General features: G+C 43.4%; 1 protein-coding gene across 1 annotated transcript; it reads right to left on the bottom strand.

Annotated features, from left to right (window-relative positions):
• Positions 1–1,510: 1,510 nt before the first annotated feature.
• Positions 1,511–3,343, bottom strand: foxe3 (forkhead box E3). Its single transcript, XM_046302356.1, has one exon. The coding sequence runs from the start codon at positions 3,178–3,180 to the stop codon at positions 1,930–1,932; it is 1,251 nt and encodes a 416-aa protein (XP_046158312.1). The 5' UTR covers positions 3,181–3,343; the 3' UTR covers positions 1,511–1,929.
• Between the last annotated feature and the right edge of the window lie 11,400 nt (positions 3,344–14,743).

Consider the following 14,743-nt stretch of genomic DNA (forward strand, 5'->3'; position numbering starts at 1 on the left):
TGTAGAGCTCTGTTAGTGACCATCGGGTTCTTGGTCACCAGGCGGCCAGCTCTAGGAAGAGTGTTGGTGATTCCAAACTTCTTCTATTTAAGAATAATGGAGGCCACTGTGTTTTTGGGAACCTTCAATGCTGCAGAGATTCTTTGGTACCCTTCCCCAGAACACAATCCTGTCTCGGAGCTCTACCGACAATTCCTTCACCTCATGGCTTGGTTTTTGCTCTGACATGCACTGTCAACTGTGGAACCTTATATAGACAGGTGTGTTCCTTGCAAAATCATGTCCATTCACTTGAATTTACCACAGGTGGACTCCAATCAAGTTGTAGAAACATCTCAAGGATGATCAATGGAAACAGGATGCACCTGAGCTCAATGTCGAGTCTTATTGCAAAGTGTGTGAATAATTATGTAAATAAGGTATTTCTGTTTAGAAATTTTAATACATTTGCAAAAAATATCAATGAACCTGTTTTCGCTGTGACATTATTGTATTGTGTGTAGATTGATGAGGGGAAAAAACATATTTAATCAATTTTAGAATAAGTCTGTACCGTAATAAAATGTGGAAACAATCAAGGGGTCTGAATACTTTCCTAAGACACTGTGTGTATATTTCTACGAAATTCTAAGGTTTGTATCATTCACAGCTAAATTTGAACAAATAACTCTAAATTCCTAATGCACTGTATATGTAGTCAATTAGACTTCGCTATTTTCCGCATGCATGCAGACTCGAGGCGATAGTAAACAGTTCTGGCCCAATCCAATGTTCCGAATGTATATATATATTTTAATCTACAAAATCAGATAACAGCAACACACATGTGTTCTAAATATGTTTTAGGCCTTAATAAGACTAGACTAAGAAGTCCGTTTGCCCTACAATCTTCTTGATCAACTAGGCCAAGTCCAAAACCTGTGCATATATGGATATCCACGTGTGTACGTGGATTCATAATGATACAACCACAAATATGTATACTGTGACATTACTTCAAATAACTGTAAAGCCAGTCGTTTCTGTGCTACTACCAACAATGCATATAAATTATCTTACAAATCAGGCAAATTAAATACTGCATATATTCCCTAGAAGTTTGTAATAGAACACAAGGTTAAATTAGGAGACATTTGTTTAGGCCAATTCAACCCTATACATTTGACAATCTATTTCTGATTTGGTCATTTTTATTAGCAGGTGGGAAACGAATCCTATCAACATAATTAGCGACTTTATAAATGAAGTTAATAACTTAGAGAGTCTGCGAAAATTCCCAAGCAGGCCAATCGTGAATAAATCAGTAAAGATTTTGTTTGCTTAATATAAATGTATAGGTATGCAATGAAACACTCATTTATGAGTATACGGCTTATGGGAATTGGATTTAAAGTCTAATGAACGATCAACTATTAATTTAAAGTAGGCATAATTCTTATCAGAGAGGCGAGTATCAACCATGTAGACCTATTCAGTTCAACAAATGCAAGCAACAAGACCGTGCTTATCAAAAAATGTATTTATTACACCAACCAAACACGGTAAATAACAATGTAGGCCTTTCAATATAATTCACAAAGAAATAAACTATTTACATTTCACAAAATAGAACAGTATACAGGTATATGGCTAATAATATTGTTTGAGAACTCTTTTTTTTACAGGTGACAATGACAAAAATGTAAGGTTCAGTAATTGGAATTGTTCTCGGACAAGGAAGTACAAGTAGATAGGCTACAGAACATCTAAAAACCCATCAATATTGATGTTATAAAACACATAAGATAAACGAACCAATAGCACTGATATATGAACACAACTATAATGGAATGTCGATTTGCATTTCAAACAAAGATGAGGTTTCACACCTATTTCAAATGGAATGTAATTGAGGCTCTATCGTTGTTTGTCTCTATAAAAATCCGTTTTTCACATATACCGATCTAATCCTGATGCAAAATTGGCTTGTCTCATGTAAGAGTTGTTGTACGAGTTCATTGTGCTGGAGAGACCCAGTAGTTGCTCAGTGTGCTCCGCGCAAGACCCGGAGCGCACGGCGGGTAGAGACAGACGGTTCCCCGTGCAGTACACCTGAGAGCTACCTGGAGAAAAACTGGACTGCATCATGGAAGGTAGGTGTGGGGGGGATGCCGAGGAAGAGTAAGGATACCCGGGTGCCAGGTTTGATGACAGTCCCCCACCGCCTCTGCCCAGTGAATTCCCCGAGGGATTGACAGTCTGCATCTGGAAGCAGTTGGAGGGGTCAGTGCCAGTGAGGGAGCAGCTAGCAGACATGGTGCCCAAGTCTCCACCGCCTAACCCCAGCGGGTTGAGATCTCCTCCCTGCATCACCGACTGCTGGCTGATGATGTTGTCGATGCTGAACATCCTTGGCTGTCCTTGACTGACCCCGGTAGGGGTCTGATAATGATGCAGCATCACCGGGTGGGGGGTCCCTGCCAGCTGCGAGCCGTAACCCGATCCTATTCCTGGGTACATGGTGTTGGGGTATGCCGGTCTGCCCATGGGGTTCGGGGTGAACGCACTAGAGCTCTGCATGTACCCAGGATACGTGCTTACGTCAGTGCGCTTGAATCTTTTCCTCCTCCGCAGAAAACTCCCGTTGTCGAACATGTCTTCAGCAGCGGGGTCCAAAGTCCAATAGTTGCCCTTACCAGGCCTTCCAGGTTCCCGGGGAATCTTGACAAAGCAGTCGTTGAGGGTGAGGTTGTGGCGGATGGAGTTTTGCCACTTCTTTGAGTTTTCTCGATAAAAGGGAAAACGTTCCATGATGAATTTATAAATACCCCCAAGTGTGAGTTTTCTCTCGGGGGAGTTGGCGATGGCCATGGCAATGAGAGCGATGTAACTGTAGGGTGGTTTCCCTCTCTGAACGGGCCTCTTCCTACGTCTACTCCCAGTGGGCAGGTGCTCCTCGGTTTGGCCCAGAGTAGCTCCCTCCTCTCGATCCGCGTTCGGACTTGTTGCCCGTGGTTCAGACTTGATCAGAACCCCATCTTTGATCCGGGCCTGCAGCATCAGAGGCGATGGCGGTAAAGGGGAGTCCAGACTCACGTTAGGCGACATGACCAGCGGGCTGGCCAGCTCGGCTGGTGAGTCCTGTGACTCAGCCGTCATGTTACACATGCCCGAAAAGTAAGAGAAATTTTCAAGATTCATAAAAAAATATGTTTTATGTATGCTTGAAATGAAATAGCTTTTTCAAATAGCAGCTGATAAAAATGCAGGCACCATGAAGTTAAAAGAGATGTATTGTTTTGCTCAGAGACAGTGTCTGCCTTTTGTGTCTCTCCCTATGTTAACTTTAGAGCCTGAATTTGAGTCCCTGTCGCCCTCGCGGTCAATGAGCTTTCTCTCTTGCCAGGTGAGTGGCGTGGACAGTTTTATAAACAGGGTTCGAGTGACAACACTGGCTACCCTATGACAATGTGTGTGTGCGTGGGGGTGGGGGGCTACAGGCCTCTGACAGATCATGATTTCCAGTAGGCCTATCTACACTTCAAAATGATACGCGGTAAGTCGCACTGTAACTCTAGGAGTAATAACTTAATGATACTAGACCATTTTATTTCGAGAGTAGGATGAAGTTAGCCTTTTTTATGGAAAGGACCACATCCTAATTTTAAAATTATTGTGACCTATGTCAGTTATATTAAAACAGCTAAAGCACATTTGTTTGACATAATGCATAATGTGAAGTTGGAATGCATAGGCTCCGTCACATTCAGATATTCAGATCAAGAAGCCTATACTTACATGTTAGATACTACCAAACTGTTTCATTTACAGTATGAATGTAAAAAGTCAAAATGGTGTTAAATTGTTGGCACAAGCACAGTCAGTGTAAGTGCTCCAATCACAAGTTAGTATGTGAGTGAAGGACCAGGGAGCGCTCCCTCGCTCTCTGTTCTCTCCATGTGTCCGAGGCTCTGTGGGTTTGCTCTGGACTGCAGTGTATATCTAGGCCAGAAAAACACGGACAGAGCTACTCTATGGGATTCAAAACCCAACACTCAATACACCAATTGAAAAATAATAACAACCCATTAAAAACAAACAATTGAGCTGTGAAAGCTTTTTTGGGGGGAAAAAGTAAATATCCCTCCATTTCATTAGGAATTTTTGAGCTTGATAATCAAACAGTCCTCAGGGCAGAGAGGGAGGTGTTATGTTTCGGGACTTTGTAGTAACAACAGCATACTGCACAAAGTCACCCTATAGACAAGCTTGGATATCACATGATTACCACTCCTAAAGGGTTAGGTCAAATTGGGGGTGTTACATTAACAACCCAATCAAAGACACAGAAGACAATGTTCCAAGACAATTATTTTCATATTCATTTTCAACATACAATTAATCCTAATTTGCTTCAATAGCTTTATGACAAAATTATGAAAATGCATTTGATCTTTTCAGATGGAGGTCATACATAGAAAAATATTTGGAAGATTTGCTTATCTGTGTGTGACTGAGTGGGAGTGGGAGTATGTGTGCATGATAGAGAGAGCCAAAAAGAGAGGGGGGACAGTCAGAGCGTGTGTGATGGAGGGGCAGCGAGGCACTGTGTTTAAGGCAAAGGTTACACCAACAGGGCTCATTCACTTGGCTCTCTCACAGGCTGATATTAAAGAAATGGTGTAATGAATCAAACCAAAGTCATAAACCATAACCACCCCATTCTACACCCCTCCTTTCCCCACTAAGCCATCCCAACACAAAGTCCCCTGCATCCCCCCCAGCAGCCACCCCACCCATAGCTCAGACGCACTAAGCCCAGCTAGCCACTCACAGCTAGTGGCTAACAGCTTCAGACAGGCGTGGGAGCGGGGGTGTATCCAAGCAGGATCTGGCCCCAGAGCTGCCAGGTCAGGCAGGACAAACAGGGGCTATGGCCAGGAAACAGCCACTCTGCCCTGGGGCCTAGAGCCTCACAGTAATCCCTGTACCCTCCCACCCCCCTGTGCACACACATACACATGCACGCACGTGCACACACACAGTCTGCCCCTTAACCCCTTAACCACCAACACATTGCACCAACACACTCCAGGCACTGAGGGAGCAACACATGTATGATATGTGCAACATGCAAGTGTTATCTAAATTCAAATCTTCAATTGGTTATTAATTTAGAAAATTACAAATGAACATGAATATTGATAGTTCTGTTTAGAAACGTTTAAGATTCTGCATATAATTCATGTACAGCTAAAAAATAATTCAGGGTGTCAGATATGTCCAACATGTCTGAATGCCATTTTCAACTCACAGACTTCACGGCAACATTTAGAATGTTCACAGCTAGAAAGAGGATAAGAATCTCTCTTCTGTTTCTCTCTCTGGGTACGAGTTTAGCATCCCCACATCTGGCTCTCTTCCTCTCTTTGGGAGAAAATGAGGAAAAGAAGAGAGAGAAAGAGAGAGTTGCTGAGTTAATACTTGGAACCCATTCATTCGCGAAGCGGCTCCAGGGGTGGAGGGGGGAATGAAAGCGGGATAGGGAGAAAGAGAGAGAAACGCACTAGAGAGAACGCTACCCATTTCCTTGCCCAAGCACATCAAGTACGGGCCAGGGCTCCTGAAAACACAGGGATTACCAGAGTACTGGGGCTCTCCTGGGCCGGCTAGGCCCTGCTCGCTCCTGCACTGCACGCTACACTGCCCTGCTATAGCACCGCATATGGTTCTCACACACACACACACACACACACACACACACACACACACACACACACACACACACACACACACACACACACACACACACACACACACACACACACACACACACACACACACACACACACACACACACACACACACACACAGCCTCTCTCACTCTCACATCAACACACACACACACACGTTGTGGAGACCAGACACAGAAAGAACTGAATGTACAGAGTGAACACAGGGTCAGATAGTAAGTGAGATAAAGGACTTGTTCTGTTACTCAGCTTCACTGCTACTGCCTCAGGGCCAAGTCCAACAGGTAAACATCTGGGTGATTTGGGGTCATAGTATTTATTTAATTTTTATATTAACTAACAAAGATTGTCAATGCATCTCTATGAAACCTATAATGTATTAATATATACAGTGGGTATCATAAGAATTCACTCCCTTCTATTTCTTCACATTTTGTTCCATTACAAATTGTGATTGAAATTAATTTAATTGATCTACACCAAATACTCTGTAATGTCAAAGTCGAAGAACAATTCAAACAATTCAAAATAATAAGGGATGACATGATTTTTGAATGCCTAACCCTTCCTCTGTCCCACATACATACAACATCTGTAAGGTCCCTCAGTCAAGTTTTGAATTTCGGCATATAGCCTAGTGGTGAGAGTGTTGGGCTAGTAACCGAAAGGTTGCTGGATTGAATCCACGAGCTGACAAGGTAAAAATATGTCGTTCTGCTCCTGAGCAAGGCGGTTAACCCACTGTTCCCCGGGTGCTGTGGATGGTGATTATGGCAGCCCCCCCGCACCTCTCTGATTTGGAGTTAAATGCAGAAGACACATTTTTTTTAAGGCATTCAGTTGTACAACTGATTAGGTATCCCCTTTATGTTTGGGGCAAATCCAACACCCCATCGCTGAGTAACTGCCTCCTTATTTTCCAGCATGGGGGTGGCTGCATCATGGTATGGGTATGCTTGACATCAGCAATGACTGAGGAGTTTTTCAGGATAAAAAAAAATGGGATGGGGCCTCCCGGGTGGCGCAGTGGTCTAGGGCCACCAGAGACTTTGGGTTCGCGCCCAGGCTCTGTCGCAGCCGGCCGCGAACCGGGGGTCCGTGGGGCGACGCACAATTGGCCTAGCGTCATCCGGGTTAGGGACGGTTTGGCCGGTAGGGATATCCTTGTCTCTTCACGCACTAGTGACTCCTGTGGCGGGTCGGTTGCAGTGCACGCTAACCAGGTCGCACAGTGTTTCCTCCAACACATTGGTGTGGCTGGCTTCCGGGTTGGATGCGCGCTGTGTTAAGAAGCAGTGCGGCTTGGTTGGGTTGTGTTTCGGGGGACGCATGGCTTTCGACCTTCGTCTCTCCCGAGCCCGTACGGGAGTTGTAGCGATGAGACAAGATAGTATCTACTAACAATTGGATACCACGAAATTGGGGTAGGAAAACCTGGTTCAGTCTGCATTCCACTAGACACTGGGAGATTAATTCAGCAAGGCAATAACCTAGAACACAAGGCCAAATCTACACTGGAGTTGCTTACCAAGAAGACAGTGAATGTTCCTGGGTGACCACGTTACAGTTTTGACTTAAATCTGCTTGAAAAAAATCTATGGTAAGACTTGAAAATTGTCTAGTCACAACCTTGACAGAGATTGAAGAATTTGAAAGATAATAATGGCCAACTATTGCACAATCCAGGTGTGCAAAGCTCTTATAGATGTACCCAAGAAGACTCACAGCTGTAATCACTGCCAAAGGTGATTGATTCTAACATGTATTGACTCAGGGGGTGAATACTTATCAAATCAAGATTTATTAGTTGCATTTTTCATTCGTGCATTTTGTCTAGCAACAAAATGTTAAAACAAAACAAGGTTGATGAATAATCCACTGGTCACTGATGTATTCAGACACTGATGTGTTCAGTCCCCAAGGTCTTTATCAGGTCAGGAAACCCCTATGACAGGTATGAGGTGAGCAACTCCCACCCTCCAACGCCTCATGCATGTCTGAGGAATGATCCACTGACACCAAAAATAAGGTGAAATCCTGCTTACAGGTAAGCAGAGCAGTTGAGCAATCAGGTGACGAGGGGGAGAGCAAAATGTGGAAGACCCCCAGGATTTGGCAACTGAAGGACTGGGGTTATCAGGCCCTGTTGGGCATGTTTTACTTTATAATGCTTTTGGGTCATTTTCAACCTCCCTTTCCTACGTATAAAGTCTAGCTCTTGACAAGCAATTACAGATTATGGTTAAAGGGGCAGTGCAGTAAAACAATAGCTAGGCTGATTTTCCTGTGTTTTATATACATTTCCCCACTATGAGATTGGAATAATACTGTGAAATGGTGAAAATTACCCTTTTAGTGTAAGAGCTGTTTGAAAAGACCACATTCAATTTCAGCTCATTTTGCATGGGTGGAGTTTGTCTGCCAATAACAAAGAGAGTTTCTAGCCTCTTCGCCAATAACAGATTGTTTCAGGTTATATATCCCTCCTATTAGGCTCCTCCAATTAGGTCCCTCACTCCCAGACAGTCGCAGCAAAATTCTTGCTTGAGAAACAGTTTTTTGGCTAAGAAGCTATTTGTTTCTTTTTGACCATTTTAATTGAAAACAATCACAGTTAGGTTATTAATTGTTACCCAGAAGTGATTTGATATTGAGATTAAAAAAACAGCTGCATTGGACCTTTAATGTCTTTGTTGTTGTGGAGCATATGTAGGCCTAGTCACCTGCTGTGGCTCCCAGAAGCTCTTCAATACTAACCCATTTACCTCATAAACCTTCATCCTCTCCTTCTGAAATTCAATACAGGTCCAGCTTGCATAACCATGGTTTTTGTGGACTATATCAAAGCTAAATACACACCTTGTCGAGTGAACAGTTATGTCACATTCAAATCAATCTCCTGGTAGGAACGATTGGGATAGCCAGTGATAGGGTTACCATTTCATGGCAAAATGCTCCCACATATCATTTAAGTAGTTAAGCAGGTGGCAATAGCCTACTTTTCAAACAAGCAGTTAAGGCATACATTTGTTGGTTAAATTTGTTAGTTAAATGTCACAACACTACAAAAATTGTCTGCTGTTTACACGTTTGATTTCGGACCGAGGCTCTGCATCTGTCCTCGTGCTCCTAGACCTTAGTGCTGCTTTTGATACCATCGATCACCACATTCTTTTGGAGAGATTGGAAACCCAAATTGGTCTACACGGACATGTTCTGGCCTGGTTTAGGTCTTATCTGTCGGAAAGATATCAGTTTGTCTCTGTGAATGGTTTGTCCTCTGACAAATCAACTGTACATTTCGGTGTTCCTCAAGGTTCTGTTTTAGGACCACTATTGTTTTCACTATATATTTTACCTCTTGGGGATGTTATTCGAAAACATAATGTAAACTTTCACTGCTATGCGGATGACACACAGCTGTACATTTCAATGAAACACGGTGAAGCACCAAAATTGCCCTCGCTAGAAGCATGTGTTTCAGACATAAGGAAGTGGATGGCTGCAAACTTTCTACTATTAAACTCGGACAAAACAGAGATGCTTGTTCTAGGTCCCAAGAAACAAAGAGATCTTCTGTTGAATCTGACAATTAATCTTAATGGTTGTACAGTCGTCTCAAATAAAACTGTGAAGGACCTCGGCGTTACTCTGGACCCTGATCTCTCTTTTTGAAGAACATATCAAGACCATTTCGAGGACAGCTTTTTTCCATCTACGTAACATTGCAAAAATCAGAAACTTTCTGTCCAAAAATGATGCAGAAAAATTAATCCATGCTTTTGTCACTTCTAGGTTAGACTACTGCAATGCTCTATTTTCCGGCTACCCGGATAAAGCACTAAATAAACTTCAGTTAGTGCTAAATACGGCTGCTAGAATCCTGACTAGAACCAAAAATTTGATCATATTACTCCAGTGCTAGCCTCTCTACACTGGCTTCCTGTCAAAGCAAGGGCTGATTTCAAGGTTTTACTGCTAACCTACAAAGCATTACATGGGCTTGCTCCTACCTACCTCTCTGATTTGGTCCTGCCGTACATACCTATACGTACGCTACGGTCACAAGACGCAGGCCTCCTAATTGTCCCTAGAATTTCTAAGCAAACAGCTGGAGGCAGGGCTTTCTCCTATAGAGCTCCATTTTTATGGAACGGTCTGCCTACCCATGTCAGAGACGCAAACTCGGTCTCAACCTTTAAGTCTTTACTGAAGACTCATCTCTTCAGTGGGTCATATGATTGAGTGTAGTCTGGCCCAGGAGTGGGAAGGTGAACGGAAAGGCTCTGGAGCAACGAACCGCCCTTGCTGTCTCTGCCTGGCCGGTTCCCCTTTTTCCACTGGGATTCTCTGCCTCTAACCCTGTTACGGGGCTGAGTCACTGGCTTGCTGGGGCTCTCTCGTGCCGTCCCTGGGGGGGTGCGTCACCTGGGTGGGTTGATTCACTGTTGTGGTCGGCCTGTCTGGGTTTCCCCCTGCTTACCTTTGGGTTGTACCGTGTCGGAGATCTTTGTGGGCTATACTGGCCTTGTCTCAGGATGGTAAGTTGGTGGTTGTAGATTTCCCTCTAGTGGTGTGGGGGCTGTGCTTTGGCAAAGTGGGTGGGGTTATATCCTTCCTGTTTGGCCCTGTCTTTATACTGAGGAGCAAATACGGGGTGTCCTCGGATGGGGCCACAGTGTCTCCTGACCCCTCCTGTCTCAGCCTCCAGTATTTATGCTGCAGTAGTTTATGTGTCGGGGGGCTAGGGTCAGTTTGTTTATCTGGAGTACTTCTCCTGTCCTATTCGGTGTCCTGTGTAAATCTAAGTGTGCGTTCTCTAATTCTCTCCTTCTCTCCTTCTTTCTCTCTCTCGGAGGACCTGAGCCCTAGAACCATGCCCCAGGACTACCTGACATGATGACTCCTTGCTGTCCCCAGTCCACCTGGCCATGCTGCTGCTCCAGTTTCAACTGGCCTGGGCCCTAGGACCATGTCCCAGGACTACCTGACATGAGGACTCCTTGCTGTCCCCAGTCCACCTGGCCATGCTCCTGCTCCAGTTTCAACTGTTCTGCCTTACTATTATTCAACCATGCTGGTCATTTATGAACATTTGAACATCTTGGCCACGTTCTGTTATAATCTCCACCCGGCACAGCCAGAAGAGGACTGGCCACCCCACATATGCTCTCTCTAATTCTCTCTTTCTTTCTCTCTCTCGGAGGACCTGAGCCCTAGGACCGTGCCCCAGGACTACCTGACATGATGGCTCCTTGCTGTCCCCAGTCCACCTGACTGTGCTGCTGCTCCAGTTTCAACTGTTCTGCCTTATTATTATTTGACCATGCTGGTCATTTATGAACATTTGAACATCTTGGTCATTTTCTGTTATAATCTCTACCCGGCACAGCCAGAAGAGGACTGGCCACCCCACATAGCCCGGTTCCTCTCTAGGTTTCTTCCTAGGTTTTGGCCTTTCTAGGGAGTTTTTCCTAGCCACCGTGCTTTTACACCTGCATTGTTTGCTGTTTGGGGTTTTAGGCTGGGTTTCTGTACAGCACTTTGAGATATCAGCTGATGTACGAAGGGCTATATAAATAAATTTGATTCGATTTGATTTGATTTGATTTGATTTGATTTGATTTATTAATTGTTGACAAAATACTTCTGGTATTTTCCCGCCTGTGATATGTGTCACTTAGTTGTAATATAAGCATTTGGAAAGTTGGTCATGTGACATTGTAATTCTTATGATTCCTTACACCTGTAACAGTATCAACTCCAAAGTTCGGTCATGAACATTATCAATAACCATGTTTCCATCCACAGTTTCTATGCAAGTAAAGACATACTGTATAGAAAAAACCCACAGATAAAACAAGTTACGATAAACTCCACAGGGTGATGAAAGTGCACGGTGATGAGGTTGATGCTCTTTTACGATACACATGGAGGGTCTTAATTTGTATGCAAGTGACATGACGATGGGTGCTTAGCTGCCAATTACCACGAGGATGATCTTGCTCTTATCAAAGTCATCATAAAACCTAACCTGTCAACTTTATCAGCGAACAGTTTGCCATTTACAGTGGGGCAAAAAAGTATTTAGTCAGCCACCAATTGTGCAAGTTCTCCCACTTAAAAAGATGAGAGAGGCCTTTAATTTTCATCATTAGGTACACTTCAACAATGACAGACAAAATTAGAATAAAAATCAGGAAATCACATTGTAGGATTTTTTATTCATTTATTTGCAAATTATAGTGGAAAATAAGTATTTGGTCAATAACAAAAGTATATCTCAATACTTTGTCATTGCCAACAAAGGGTATATAACGGAGGTCTAACTTTTTCTGTAAGTCTTCACAAGGTTTTCACACACTGTTGCTGGTATTTTGGCCCATTCCTCCATGCAGATCTCCTCTAGAGCAGTGATGTTTTGGGGCTGTTGCTGGGCAACACGGACTTTCAACTCCCTCCAAAGATTTTCTATGGGGTTGAGATCTGGAGACTGGCTAGGCCACTCCAGGACCTTAAAATGCCTTCGTTGCCCGGGTGGTGTGTTTGGGATCATTGTCATGCTGAAAGACCCAGCCACGTTTCATCTTCAGTGCCCTTGCTGATGGAAGGAGGTTTTCACTCGCCCCATTCATTCTTTCCTTTACACGGATCAGTCGTCCTGGTCCCTTTGCAGAAAAACAGCCCCAAAGCATGATGTTTCCACCCCCATGCTTCACAGTAGGTATGGTGTTCTTTGGATGCAACTCAGCATTCTTTGTCCTCCAAACACGACGAGTTGAGTTTTTACCAAAAAGTTATATTTTGGTTTCATCTGACCATATGACATTCTCCCAATCTTCTTCTGGATCATCCAAATGCTCTCTAGCAAACTTCAGACGGGCCTGGACATGTACTGGCTTAAGCAGGGGGGACACGTCTGGCACTGCAGGATTTGAGTCCCTGGTGGCATAGTGTGTTACTGATGGTAGGCTTTGTTACTTTGGTCCCAGCTCTCTGCAGGTCATTCACTAGTCCCCCCGTGTGGTTCTGGGATTTTTGCTCACCGTTCTTGTGATCATTTTGACCCCATGGGGTGAGATCCTGCGTGGAGCCCCAGATCGAGGGAGATTATCAGTGGTCTTGTATGTCTTCCATTTCCTAATAATTGCTCCCACAGTTGATTTCATCAAACCAAGCTGCTTACCTATTGCAGATTCAGTCTTCCCAGCCTGGTGCAGGTCTACAATTTTGTTTCTGGTGTCCTTTGACAGCTCTTTGGTCTTGGCAATAGTGGAGTCTGAATGTTTGAAGTTGTGGACAGGTGTCTTTTATACTGATAGCAAGTTCAAACAGGTGCCATTAATACAGGTAACGAGTGGAGGACAGAGGAGCCTCTTAAAGAAGAAGTTGCAGGTCTGTGAGAGCCAGAAATCTTGCTTGTTTGTCGGTGACCAAATACTTATTTTCCACCATAATTTGCAAATATATTCATTAAAATCCTACAATATGATTTTCTGGATTTTTTTCTTCTCATTTTGTCTGTCATAGTTGAAGTGTACCTATGATGAAAATGACAGGCCTCTCATCTTTTTAAGTGGGAGAACTTGCACAATTGGTGGCTCACTAAATACTTTTTTGCCACACTGTATCAGTTTGTGTGACGAAACCATCGATAGAGTGGAAAAGGCAATCGAAACACGTTGAACTTATATATATTTTTATTCGGTACAGGAGAACTTTAGAGCAAAAATGTTTTTATTTGCACTACAACATCACGTACAGGCATTTATCTGCAACAAGTCCGTTTTGATGGACACAAAACTTTGGTGGAAAAAATGCGCATATGCTTTAAATGCAGATTTTATAATATTCACATGAAAATCTGTTGCAAATTGGATGAAACCTAGCTACTGTAAAGTACATTTACTTATAGGTCTGTATGAAGATATTCTTTGATTTTGTGAAAATTAGATTTTTCCTAATGTAGCCAACCCATTAATCTACATAGGCCTCACGTAGGCCTGTCTTATGTTATGACTCAAAGGTAATGTATCATATGAATAATATGTTAAAAATAACATCTATACATTTTTTGAAATAGACACACACCAACAAAAAGGGCCTAATAATGTAAAGCTCTGAGGTCCTGTCTGACAAGGGTGGGTATTGTGGGCCTACCTGCTCTTCACAGGGTCACCAAGGAGAAGGACAAACAAGAGGATCATACTGTATCAAAGAGATCATAGGGGAAGAAGAAGATCTTACTACTTTCTCAAAAATAGGATTTTGGCCTTTTCTGTGAGATGAAAACTCCCAAAACCTTCCTCCAAGCTGTGATGTAGCTAAATATGGATGTGTCTGTGTGGAGCATTCCTGGGGGGCTATGTGGCCCAGACTGAAGGAGGATGAGTAAGAGCTTGTGGCAGGGGTGGATGGGATGAGGTTTGGGTCGGGTGTCTGGGAAGTCTTTTTGGGTGTGTGCATGTGTAAAGAGGGGGAGGGGTTGTCGACTGAATATCTATGAAAGTAGCCTAACATACCGTTCAAATGTCAGAACACAAGCTTCTGAATTTGGGAGTTTTATTACACCCCCCCATTTCATTAACCAATAATGTTCCACGGGGCTAAATTAGGTATCAGTGAGGTGACGCAGGTAGACTCAGCGTTGGACGTCAGAGTTTCAGAGGGCAGATAGATGAGAGAGAGCCACACTCAGAGGGGACAAGGAGTTTCTTTCAAACCCCTCTCCTCACTGTCTCTTCATAGCTATCAACAGGCACTTCTCCCTTGCTCCCTCTATTCTCCACTGAAAAGAAGGTAACAACTAAGTGTTGTTCTATCATAACATGCAATATTTCCTACCTACAATTTATGAGTATTAATGTCTTTTTACCGAATATCTACAGCATCTCATCACAAATGAAATGAGTCTACTGCATGCATCATACAAGAAAGTAGACAAAAAGTTATCTTGCCATTGCTATATACAATGCATTCAGAAAGTATTCAGACCCCTTGACCTTTTTGCA

Source organism: Oncorhynchus gorbuscha, linkage group LG15 (assembly GCF_021184085.1).
Source record: "Oncorhynchus gorbuscha isolate QuinsamMale2020 ecotype Even-year linkage group LG15, OgorEven_v1.0, whole genome shotgun sequence".
Classification (NCBI taxonomy): Eukaryota; Metazoa; Chordata; class Actinopteri; order Salmoniformes; family Salmonidae; genus Oncorhynchus; species Oncorhynchus gorbuscha.

Coding starts and splice junctions, on each gene's coding strand:
- foxe3 (XM_046302356.1), bottom strand. CDS start 3,180: ATGAATCTTGAAAATTTCTCTTACTTTTCGGGCATGTGTAACATGACG.